This window comes from Pseudopipra pipra, chromosome 3, assembly GCF_036250125.1.
Source record: "Pseudopipra pipra isolate bDixPip1 chromosome 3, bDixPip1.hap1, whole genome shotgun sequence".
In the NCBI taxonomy this organism is placed as follows: domain Eukaryota; kingdom Metazoa; phylum Chordata; class Aves; order Passeriformes; family Pipridae; genus Pseudopipra; species Pseudopipra pipra.
In genome coordinates, this window is record NC_087551.1 from 116,155,202 (window position 1) to 116,167,583 (window position 12,382).

General features: G+C 58.2%; 1 protein-coding gene across 2 annotated transcripts in view; it reads left to right on the forward strand.

Annotated features, from left to right (window-relative positions):
* The window catches only part of SELENOI (selenoprotein I), a 32,011-nt gene that overhangs the window by 17,019 nt on the left and 2,610 nt on the right, over nucleotides 1-12,382 (forward strand). Inside the window, exons 5-11 of one of the 2 annotated variants that reach the window (XR_010429637.1) lie at nucleotides 447-709; nucleotides 4,772-4,880; nucleotides 6,733-6,781; nucleotides 7,180-7,360; nucleotides 8,139-8,321; nucleotides 10,051-11,802; nucleotides 11,833-12,359. Coding sequence is in view for 1 of the 2 variants with exons in the window: in XM_064651224.1 (XP_064507294.1) it covers nucleotides 447-709; nucleotides 4,772-4,880; nucleotides 6,733-6,781; nucleotides 7,180-7,360; nucleotides 8,139-8,321; nucleotides 10,051-10,116 (851 nt within the window). In the remaining variant the exon portion in view is untranslated. Of the gene's footprint in view, nucleotides 1-446; nucleotides 710-4,771; nucleotides 4,881-6,732; nucleotides 6,782-7,179; nucleotides 7,361-8,138; nucleotides 8,322-10,050; nucleotides 11,803-11,832; nucleotides 12,360-12,382 lie in introns of those variants that run through there. The other variant, XM_064651224.1, reaches the window with a different exon arrangement.

A 12,382-nucleotide genomic window follows, 5' to 3' on the forward strand; every position in this document is an offset into this window, starting at 1 on the left:
ACTAGCCCAGGTTGCTCCAAGCCCTGTCCAGCCTGGCCTGGGACACTTCAGGGATCCAGCCACAGCTTCTCTGGGAATTCCAGCCCAGCTCCTCCCCACCCTCCCAGCCATGAATTCCTTCCCAATCTCCCATCTCTCCCTGCCCTCTGGCAGTGGGATCCATTCCCTGTGTCCTGTCCCTCCAGCCCTTGTCCCCAGTCCCTCTCCAGCTCTCCTGGAGCCCCTTTAGGCTCTGGAAGGGGCTGCTTTAAGGAATACAGAGGAAATACAAGGCACTAAACGTAACCTTGTCAGCCTGTTACGTTTCCAGCCTCCCGTGGATCGGGGGGGGTGGGAATCCCACTCCCCACTCCCTGCCAGAGGGTGGGAGTGTTGGCAGCCGCTGTCCCCTGTGCTTTGCGTGTGGGTTGCCCAGGAGAACTGCCCCTTCCTTCTGCTCCTCCCAGATGGAGTGGACGGGAAGCAGGCGCGCCGGACCAACTCCAGCACCCCCCTGGGGGAGCTCTTCGACCACGGGCTGGACAGCTGGGCCTGCGTGTACTTCGTGGTGACCGTCTACTCCACCTTCGGCCGCGGCTCCACCGGCGTCAGCGTCTTCGTCCTCTACCTCCTGCTCTGGGTGGTCTTGTTCTCCTTCATCCTCTCCCACTGGGAGAAGTACAACACGGGCATTCTGTTCCTGCCCTGGGGATATGACATCAGCCAGGTGGTGAGTGCCCAGCCAGCCCCCGGGTTGGGGTGTGCCCACCCACCGCGGGGTGCGAGGGAGGAGCTGGCTCTGCTCCCCTCCAGAGCCTTGTCGGTCGTGGAATTTCCCCCTTGGAGGTGGACTCTCCGGGAAAACCGAGGTTTGAAGGGTGGGCACTGCCTTGTCTTTCCTCTCCCCCTGGTTCTCAGCGTGTTTTGGCCACCTGAAGTGTGGCTTTGGGCAGTTTCCTGCGTGGCACCGGTGCGGGTGAGTTCAAGGCTGGATGTTTGGGGTGCCCTTTGGCGCTATTGGGGCAGGTGCCAAAACCACAGCGGGGTTAATTGGCTCGTTAATTGCTGTGCCTGGAGCAAAGGTGCCCGGGGAGGTGCCCCCCCATACCCTGGTGCCTGGGCAGTGGGCGTTGAGACTGATGGTGAGGGACCCTCTGGGGTGTTGGGGTGTCCATCCCTCGTTAAGGAATTCTCTGCAGGGAGCTTTTTGTGATGACAGCTGGCATGAGACAGGTGCCCTGTATTGCTGGCAGTGCCTTCCACTCACCCAGGTTGCTCCAGGCCCTGTCCAACCTGGCCTTGAACAATTCCAGGGATGGGGCAACCACACGTTCTCTTGACAACCTGTGCCAGTGTTTTACCACCCTCATTGTAAAAAAGCCTCTTATATCTGATTACACCTGTTCTATTTATCTTCTGGCTCATCAGGTGCTGGAAGGAGAGTTCAGTGAATGCAGCTGCACTATAATAATTATAATAATAATCTCTCCTGGTAAAGGACTCTGGAGCTGAACCCCAGATAACTCTGAGCCCTTTCTCCACAAGTGTTGCTTAACGCCCGTGCTTTCAGCTCGTGCCCCTTGCAGAAGGGCAGGGTGGAGGGCTGAGCTGCCCTGCAGCGTGTTCCACCAGTTCAGAGGGGCTTGGTAAAGCTGAAATATTCCCTGTGAGCCTTTGCCCTGTAATCCAGCAGCAGGTGGATAAGAAACTGTCCCTGAGTGAACCCTCTGGGGTCACTGGAACTTGTGGTGTAAAACCTGTCACTGTGCTCGGGACATCTCGTGGGTTCTGGCTGAGCAAGGGCATCCTGGCTCCTGGTCCTGCCCTTCTCCAGGAATCACTGAGGCTGGAAAAGTCCTCTGAGACCATCGAGTCCAGCCATGCCCCAGCACTGCCCAGGCCACCACTGACCTGTGTCCCCATGTGTCACATCCACAGGGATTTTAAATCCCGCCAGGGATGGGGACTCCACCACCTCCCTGGGCAGCTGTGCCAGGGCTGGACAGCCCTTTCCATGCAGGAATTGTCCCAATATCCCACCTGACCCTCCCCTGGCACAGCTGGAGGCCGTTCCCTCTCCTCCTGTCCCTTGTTCCCTGGCAGCAGAGCCCAACCCCCCCCGGCTCCCCCCTCCTGTCAGGGGGTTGCAGAGCCAGAAGGTCCCCCCTGATCCCTCTTTTCTCCAGGCTGAGCCCCCCCAGCTCCCTCAGCCCCTCCTGCTGCTCCAGCCCCTTCCCAGCTCCCTTCCCTTCCCTGCCCACGCTCCAGCCCCTCCCTGTGTCTCCTGTGTGAGGGTCCCAGAGCTGCCCCAGTACTGGAGGTGCCCCAGCAGTGGCAGCACAGGGAGGGCACTGCCCTGGCCCTGCTACCCCAGCAGTGCTGGCACAGGGACAGGCACTGCCTGATCCAATCCCAGCTCACTCTGATTACACCTCCAGCCGTGGGGGGGTTGTGAGTTTGTTTTATTTTCCTCCTTCCTGGGGTGGGTTGGGCTGAACGTGCCTTAGCAGAGCTGCCAGGTGGTGCCAGCCCAGGTACTCCCAGCTCACACTCTCCCAGCTCACACTCTCAGCTCACACTCTCCCAGCTCACACTCTCCCAGCTCACACTCTCCCAGCTCACACTCTCCCAGCTCACACTCCCAGCTCACACACTCTCACACTCCCAGCTCACACTCTCACACTCTCAGCTCACACTCTCCCAGCTCACACACTCCCAGCTCACACACTCTCACTCTCCCAGCTCACACTCTCCCAGCTCACACTCTCCCAGCTCACACTCCCAGCTCACACTCTCAGCTCACACTCTCCCAGCTCACACTCTCCCAGCTCACACTCTCCCAGCTCACACACTCCCAGCTCACACTCTCCCAGCTCACACTCTCAGCTCACACTCTCCCAGCTCACACTCTCCCAGCTCACACTCTCAGCTCACACTCTCACACTCTCCCAGCTCACACTCCCAGCTCACACACTCTCAGCTCACACACTCTCAGCTCACACTCTCTCAGCTCACACTCTCCCAACTCACTCTCCCAGCTCACACTCTCCCAGCTCACACACTCCCAGCTCACACACTCTCAGCTCACACTCTCCCAGCTCACACTTCCAGCTCACACACTCCCAGCTCACACTCTCAGCTCACACACTCCCAGCTCACTCTCCCAGCTCACACTCTCACACACTCCCAGCTCACACACTCCCAGCTCACACTCTCACACACTCCCAGCTCACACTCCCAGCTCACACTCTCCCAGCTCACACTCTCAGCTCACACTCTCACACACTCCCAGCTCACTCTCCCAGCTCACACTCTCACACACTCCCAGCTCACACTCTCCCAGCTCACACTCTCCCAGCTCACACTCTCCCAGCTCACACTCTCAGCTCACACTCTCAGCTCACACTCTCCGAGCTCACACTCCCTGCTCACACACTCCCAGCTCACACTCTCCCAGCTCACACTCTCCCAGCTCACACTCTCCCAGCTCACACTCTCAGCTCACACTCTCAGCTCACACTCTCCCAGCTCACACTCTCAGCTCACACTCTCAGCTCACACTCTCCGAGCTCACACTCCCTGCTCACACACTCCCAGCTCACACTCTCCCAGCTCACACTCTCCCAGCTCACACTCTCCCAGCTCACACTCTCACACACTCCCAGCTCACACTCTCCCAGCTCACACTCCCAGCTCACACTCTCAGCTCACACTCTCCCAGCTCACACTCTCACACTCTCCCAGCTCACACACTCCCAGCTCACACTCTCCCAGCTCACACTCTCCCAGCTCACACACTCCCAGCTCACACTCTCCCAGCTCACACTCTCCCAGCTCACACTCTCTCAGCTCACACTCTCCCAGCTCACACACTCCCAGCTCACACTCTCACACTCTCCCAGCTCACACTCTCCCAGCTCACACTCTCCCAGCTCACACACTCCCAGCTCACACTCTCCCAGCTCACACTCTCCCAGCTCACACTCTCTCAGCTCACACTCTCCCAGCTCACACACTCCCAGCTCACACTCTCACACTCTCCCAGCTCACACTCTCCCAGCTCACACTCTCCCAGCTCACACACTCCCAGCTCACACTCTCCCAGCTCACACTCTCCCAGCTCACACACTCCCAGCTCACACTCTCCCAGCTCACACTCTCCCAGCTCACACTCCCAGCTCACACGCTCCCTGCTCACACTCTCCCAGCTCACACTCTCCCAGCTCACACTCCCAGCTCACACTCTCAGCTCACACTCTCAGCTCACACTCTCAGCTCACACTCTCCCAGCTCACACTCTCCCTGCTCACACTCTCCCAGCTCACACTCTCTCAGCTCACACTCTCCCAGCTCACACACTCCCAGCTCACACTCTCACACTCTCCCAGCTCACACTCTCACACTCTCAGCTCACACTCTCAGCTCACACTCTCACACTCTCCCAGCTCACACTCTCACACTCTCCCAGCTCACACTCTCACACTCTCCCAGCTCACACTCCCAGCTCACACTCCCAGCTCACACTCCCAGCTCACACACTCTCAGCTCACACTCTCTCAGCTCACACTCCCAGCTCACACTCTCACACTCTCCCAGCTCACACTCCCAGCTCACACTCTCACACTCTCCCAGCTCACACTCTCCCAGCTCACACACTCCCAGCTCACACTCTCCCAGCTCACACTCTCCCAGCTCACACACTCCCAGCTCACACTCCCAGCTCACACTCTCACACTCTCCAGCCGTGCCCGTCGCGTTCCTCACGCCTGCCTGTCCTTGTGCTTTCTTTCAGACCATTTCAATTGTCTACATAGTGACAGCCTTTGTGGGAGTTGAGGCCTGGTATGCACCTTTCCTGTTTAATTTCTTATATAGAGACCTATTCACTGCAATGATTATTGGTAAGAAGCTCCATGTTGAAGCCTGTCTTTTAAACTCCCCCTTTTTAACCAAGCCGATGTTAATGCCCTGCTAACGCTGCTCTGTTTGCTGCCAGGGGAGCTGCTCTGGGCTGTTTTGAGGTGACTAATGGAGGGTGTTCTCACAGCCTGCCCTTTCCCAGCCTTGCAAAACACTGCTCTCTCCTGCAGAGTTATTTTGGAGAGCTTAACTCCCGTCTGCCTGGGCTGCCTTCACACACCGGGGGAGCTCAGTTTGGTTGCAGTGAGAGCCGGGGGGGGTTTAGGGGATAAAACCAGTGTGATAAAAGCAGGGTTTTGAGGGGATAAAGCCCCATGTGCAGGTGGGTGCTGGGACCTGGCACCCAGTGGGGCCTCCCCAGCCTTGGGCTGTTTTGGGGGGGTCAGGCCACTTGTTTTGCTGCCGTGGGGCTCCCTCACCCCAGAGCACAAACACTGTGTGGGAGGGACGTTGCAGCCCTGGAGGTGGGTGGGAGCTCTGCTGTGTGGGGATCCTGCCCTCCATCCACCCACCTGAGCATTGAACAATAACAGTAATAATAAAACTGAAATAAAAGCCCAGCCTTTCTCTCCTGTGGTCAGTCCAAAGAAGCTGCTGCAAAGAGCAGAGCTGAGCTGACCTCATTTAATGCCATTTGCCTCGTTCACAACCTCCTGCTCAGTTTATTTGCTGTGTTCTTTGTAATTACTTCATTTCAAGTTAATTGGTGTGTTAAGTGTAGTCCCTGCACTTCTATCAGGTGGATGTTCTGAGCTTTCCTCTGGCAGCTGTGTAACTTCACATGTGAATAATAATAATGTGCTTTTCCAGTGTGAAAAATAGAGCCCAGTGCCCACAGACCCCATAACTTCACATATGAATAATAAATGTGCTTTTCCAGTGTGAACAAGAGAGCCCAGTGCCCACAGACCCCATAACTTCACATATGAATAATAAATGTGCTTTTCCAGCGTGAACAAGAGAGCCCAGTGCCCACAGGGGCAGGGTTTGGGGTAGGAGCTGGGTTATTAAAGCAGGAATATTTCCAGCTCTGTTAAAATACCTTGTGCTGGATAAGCAGGGCGGGAGCTGTGCTGGGCTGTCATGGGTACAGTGGTTGATGGTTCTGATTGGGGTGTAGATCTTTCAGTCATTCAGGTGGTTTGTATTGTTTTTCAAGTTATAATGACAACTTTTTGGCACTGTGGGCACTGGAAGTGTTTGCACACAGCTGGAGAAGCTGCAAACTGCCTTTGTTATGAAGACTGGAGCACGTCACTCGTGGCGTTTGCACTCGCCTCACGTCCCATTAGAAATGTGTTATAATTAAACTTTCTCCCCCTGTCTAAAGCACAATACCGGGCTCATTAATGCAGCTCTTTCAAATGGAAATGCCTTTAATTTATAGCAGAGCTCAGTTTTAATTACAGCCCTTGGAGCAGAGGTAGGAGCACCTACTTCTGAACGTGCTGAGCCGCTCCTGGGGCGCCCTCGGGGCTGTTATTTGTTGCAAGGCCCTCAAAGCAGGGCCTGGGCAGCTGCACGTGCAGGGGGACGTGAGGGACCCTCAAAGCAGGGCCTGGGCAGCTGCACGTGCAGGGGGCACATGAGGGACCCTCAAAGCAGGGCCTGGGCAGCTGCACATGCAGGGGGGACGTGAGGGACCCTCAAAGCAGGGCCTGGGCAGCTGCACGTGCAGGGGGGACGTGAGGGACCCTCAAAGCAGGGCCTGGGCAGCTGCACATGCAGGGGGGACGTGAGGGACCCTCAAAGCAGGGCCCGGGCAGCTGCACGTGCAGGGGGGACGTGAGGGACCCTCTGCCAGGGCCCTGACGTGGCTCTGTTCTCTTCCAGCCTGTGCTCTCACTGTGACGCTGCCCATGAGCCTGTACAACTTCTACAAGTGAGTTTTTGGGATCCCAGGGTGGTTTGGGTGGGAAGAGACATTAAATGAATCCAGTCCCACCCCCTGCCATGGGCAGGGACACCTTCCACCAGCCCAGGTTGCTCCAAGCCCTGTCCAACTTGGCCTGGGACACTTCCAGGGATCCAGGGGCAGCCACAGCTTTTTTGGGTAACCTATTCCAGGGCCTCCCCACCCTGACAGGGAAGAATTCCTTCCCAATCTCCCATCTCTCCCTGCCCTCTGGCAGTGGGATCCATTCCCTGTGTCCTGTCCCTCCATGCCTTGTCCCCAGTCCCTCCCCAGCTCTCCTGGAGCCCCCTCAGGTATTTCCTGGAGGCAGCACCAGGGATCTCCCATTGATTCCATGTGTTTTCGTTTCTTTCCTTGTGTTCCAGGGCCTATAAAAGCAACACCTTGAAGCACCACTCTGTGTATGAGATCCTGCTGCCCCTCGTGTCCCCGGTGCTGCTGTTCCTGCTCTGCACCACGTGGATCTTCCTGTCCCCCTCTGACATCCTGGAGGTCCAGCCCAGGCTCTTCTACTTCATGGTTGGAACAGCCTTTGCCAACATCTCTGTGAGCAGCCTTTGCTTTATGCTTGAGAAGCTGGAGAATTAGTTAAATTGAGTGTTCTCAGAGGCTCGTGCACCCCCTGTGCTGTGAGCAGCAAAGTGCTGATGGGAAGGGAGCTCCTGCTTCATTTTTGGGGGTAAATGTAAAAGGGGAGGGACTAATTTTTTGGTCAGAATCTGGTCTAGCTGCGTGTCCATAGATTTGCAGAATCCTTGAGGTTGGGAAGGGCTTTTAAGATCATCAGGTCAAGCCAATCCCCCAGCACTGCCCAGGCTGATCCACACTGAGCCATGTCCCCAAGTGCCACATCCACAGGGCTTTGAAATCCCGCTAGGGATGGGGCTCCACCACCTCCCTGGGCAGCTGTGCCAGGGCTGGACAGCCCTTTCCATGCAGGAATTGTCCCAATATCCCACCTGACCCTCCCCTGGCACAGCTGGAGGCCGTTCCCTCTCCTCCTGTCCCTTGTTCCCTGGGAGCAGAGCCCGACCCCCCCCCGGCTCCCCCCTCCTGTCAGGGGATTGCAGAGCCAGAAGGTCCCCCCTGAGCCTCCTTTTCTCCAGGCTGAGCCCCCCCAGCTCCCTCAGCCCCTCCTGCTGCTCCAGCCCCTTCCCAGCTCCCTTCCCTTCCCTCCCTGTGTCTCCTGTCTGAGGGTCCCAGAGCTGCCCCAGCACTGGAGGTGCCCCAGCAGTGCCAGCACAGGGACACCCCCCGTGCCCTGGGGACAGCACCCTGGGCCCCCCGGCCCCCAGCCCGTGCTCAGGCCGTGCCCTGTCCCCAGTGCCAGCTGATCGTGTGCCAGATGAGCAGCACGCGGTGCCGGCCCCTGCACTGGATGCTGCTGCCCATCGCGGCCGCGCTGCTGCTCGTCGCCTCGGGGCTGGCGGCCCACAGCGAGACGCTGCTGCTCTACCTGCTGACGGCCTTCCTCACCCTGGCACACATCCACTACGGCGTGCTCGTGGTACGTGGGGCTCGGGGGCCGCTGCTCCGCGGCAGGACGGGGCGGGGAATGGGGCGGGGGAATGCGGGAGCGCGGGTGGGAACGGCCCGGGGGAGCTGCCCGGGGCTGCCTGGAGTGTGGGCTGGATCCCTGCAGGGTTGCAGGGCTCTGAGACCTGCTGTACCCCCGGGGCTGTGTCGCGGGAGCTGGAAACAAACCCTGGAATGCCGGGATGGTTTGGGTTGGGAGGGAACTTAAAGTCATCCGGTGCCACCCCCTGCCACGGGCAGGGACACCTCCCACCAGCCCAGGGTGCTCCAAGCCCCGTCCAACCTGGCCTTGGACACTTCCAGGGATCCAGGGGCAGCCACAGCTTCTCTGGGAATTCCAGCCCAGCTCCTCCCCACCCTCCCAGCCAGGAATTCCTTCCCCATCTCCCATCTCTCCCTGCCCTCTGGCAGTGGGAAGCCATTCCCTGTGTCCTGTCCCTCCAGCCCTTGTCCAAAGTTCTTTTCCAGCTCTCCTGGAGCCCCATCAGGCACTGGAAGGAGCTCTGAGGTCTCCCAGTGAGGTCTCCAAGGTGCTGGGAGAGCCAGGATGGAGGGGGGATGTCCCTGGTAGGGAAAGTGGGAACCCTGGAGCTGCAAGGCCACCTCCCCTGCTGTCAGGGCTGAGATCCAGGGATTTGCTCCTCTTGCTCTGCCTGAGTTTTGATCAAGAGGGAAAACAAACTTGTAGAAGACCCAAGTCCCGTCTGGAATGCCCCAGGAAGCTGCTGAGGGCAAGGAAGGAGGACAAGCAACCCCGTGTCCCCTGCCGGGCTGGGGACACCCTCCTTGGGAAACCCCTTCTCCTGGGAAGTCCAGCTCCAACGTGGAGCCTCAGAGTGGAGTTCCAGCTGTAGTTCCAGCCAGGAGTAACAGCCAGGTTGTCCTGTCTTTCCGATCAGGACAAAGAGCCCCCTGTGCAAGAAGAATTTGTGTAACTAAGAAGCTTAAAAGAAATTTGGTCTTGGAATCACAGCTGGAGATGGGACTGACCGGGTGGGGAAATGCTCCTGCCCACCTTTGCCCATCCCCTCCCAGGAGCTTCCCAGAGACTGTTCCCTTCCTTCCCTCCCTCCAGCTTTCTGGGGGCCCATCCATCCCTTCTTCCAGGATAAAAGTCACTTGGAGCTGAAGAGCCTTTAAAGGCTTTGTGACTGGGGCATAACCCCAAACTGCTCCGAATTTGGGAGGGATGATCAGGAACAAACCCTCTGTTCCCAGCTCAGCCTCCTTCCGCAGGAAGTATCCGGCCCCCAATTTGAATGGATTCAGGGATGGTTTTTTTATATAGTAATCTGAGATATCGAATTAATTTCAGCAAAATAACGAAAGCAATGCTGGGAGGAGCAGAGAGGGAGCAGGGTAAAATGTGAGGGGGACAATCCTGCAGGCCTGGGTTCAGGGCAGCATTCCCCAACAGCAGTGAGCCTGATTCCAGGTGGGCCAGGAACAGCAGTGAGCCTGATTCCAGGGAGGCCAGGCTGTTCTCTGGGGAGGTGTGGGAAGGCAGCAGGGCTGCTCCCTGTGGAACCAGTGCCTGGCCAGCCCCAGCACCAGGGACACAGATCCGTGGGGAGCGTGCAGGGTGGGCACAGGGGGTGCAGGAGGACAGCAGAGTTCCTGGGAGCAGGTCTGGCTCTCTGCCCTCTCCCCTCGGCCCTGCCAGCCTGGCTGACCTGTTCCTGTGTGTGCCCTGTCCCCAGGTGAGCCAGCTGAGCAGGCACTTCAACATCCGGCCCTTCTCCCTCAAGAAGCCCACCCCGGACTGACTAGGGCTGGAGGAGGAGAGAGTGGGCCTGCGCTCCGCAGAGGGACTGTAAATACCTGCTGCAAACCCCTGTAAATACTTCGGCCATCCCACAGACCCAGCCTCCTCCCCCTGGACGGGCACCGGGGCTGGGACACGCCGGGGACACTCCCACCCTCCTCTGGCACCGCAAAGGGGCTTCGCCTGGAGCTGGAGCGGGAGGAGCCTCCAGGTCACTGCTACTGTATCTGAGACCAGCTGAATGTTCCCAGGGAAACGTCCAACGCCGGCTCTTGCTCAGGTAAAGCTGGACAGGGGATGCAAAGGCTTTACCTGAGCAAAGCCCCTCTGGGCCTGTCACCAAAACCAACACGGGGCTCGTTTCTCCCAGGTCGGGGGAACATCCTGGTGGTGGGGGGAGTTCCTGGCTGTCCCCAGCCCTGCTGGACAGCCCTCGGCCTGGGCTGGTACCTCTGGGGCACGTGGTGACAGCTCTCCCACGTTCTCTCCTGCCTTCCTGCATTTGGGCAAATATTGCACCTTTTTTAAGAGGGGGGAAAGAAAAAAAACCCAGACACACACAAAACTTGTAGTTAAATCCTGACTGATGGGGAGGGGGAGGGCTTAAAAAGTCAGGTCTCAATTTCCTGTAAGAGTGGGACTGTGTCTTCTGCCTGCCCTGCTCGAGCTGTGGGTGCCTGGGACCACATCTCAGCCACATCCTTGCCTGTCCGTGTGTGTTCCCAGTCCAGGAATGGGGTCTGAGCTCCCAGTGGCCACGGGAAGTGTCTGAGCCCACAGGGCTGAGCTCCCACGTCTTCCTCCCTCCCAGCAGGGCTGTGCTGTTGTGGTCGGCTCTGCGGGTCCTTGGCCGCCTGAGCCACCACCCCCAGGCACAGCCCGGCCCTTCCCACCAGCACTTCCACCCGGAGCCTCGTGTTGGTTGTGTGTGCACCTTCAGAGCCCTCACTGGGGGGGGAGGGTGTGGTGGGAACCCTCCCCAGTCCCACTGTCTCCTCGTCCCCAGCGGCCGCGTGTCTCATCCAGGGATCTCTTTGTTTACTGTCCGCTTGTCCAAGACGTGTGTGCATTGATCTGACTTTTTTAATTTGTTTTTACGGTTGAGTTCGAGTGGGGTGGTGAAGACTGAATGCTGATTTTTCTTTTCCTGTTGGCTTGATTTAATGCAGACCTGTGCTTGAATGAAGAGTGTAGCTTAAAGCCAGGCTCTGGAAAGGCTGCATCCGGAAGCGAACAAGCACAGCAGATAGTGCAGGTGTAACTGCCATGGGAACAAAGTCCTTCAGACTCTGATTACTGTGCAACGTGGGGCACAACAGCCTGGGCAGGGCGTTTTCCTTCTGCAGGAGGAGGCTCCTGCTGCTCTAGGAAACCTCCAACGTGTGAGTTACAGCAGCGAGTAACTGCTGTCTGATGGGTTTGCTTTTGTAACTTGGAATCACTGTCACGCAGGAGACGAGACTTGAAACCCTGAGATTGAGCTCGTGAGTCCGTGGGGCTCAACTCGGGGCCACTTGGTCACCCCTTGGTCGGCCCATGGTCACATGGTGCGGCCTGTGAGGAGCAACTGGGGCCTCCCCCAGGGCTGAGGGATGAACAGGTACCTCCCGAGGGCTGAGGAACGAACAGGTACCTCCCCCAGGGCTGAGGAGTGAGCAGGTACCTCCTGAGGGCTGAGAATGAACAGGTACCTCCCCCAGGGCTGAGGGATGAACAGGTACCTCCCCAGGGCTGAGAATGAACAGGCACCTCCTGAGGGCTGAGAATGAACAGGTGCCTCCCCCAGGGCTGAGAATGAACAGGTACCTCCTGAGGGCTGAGGGATGAACAGGTACCTCCCCCTGGGCTGAGGAACAAACAGGTACCTCCCCCAGGGCTGAGAATGAACAGGTACCTCCCCCAGGGCTGAGGGATGAACAGGTACCTCCCCCTGGGCTGAGAATGAACAGGTACCTCCTCCCTGGGCTGAGGAATGAGCAGGTACCTCCTCCCTGGGCTGAGAATGAACAGGTACCTCCCCCAGGGCTGAGGAGTGAGCAGGTACCTCCTGAGGGCTGAGGAACAAACAGGTACCTCCCCCAGGGCTGAGAATGAACAGGTACCTCCCCCAGGGCTGAGGAGTGAGCAGGTACCTCCTGAGGGCTGAGAATGAACAGGTACCTCCCCCAGGGCTGAGGGATGAACAGGTACCTCCTGAGGGCTGAGGAACAAACAGGTACCTCCCCCTGGGCTGAGAATGAACAGGTACCTTCCCCCAGGGCTGAGAA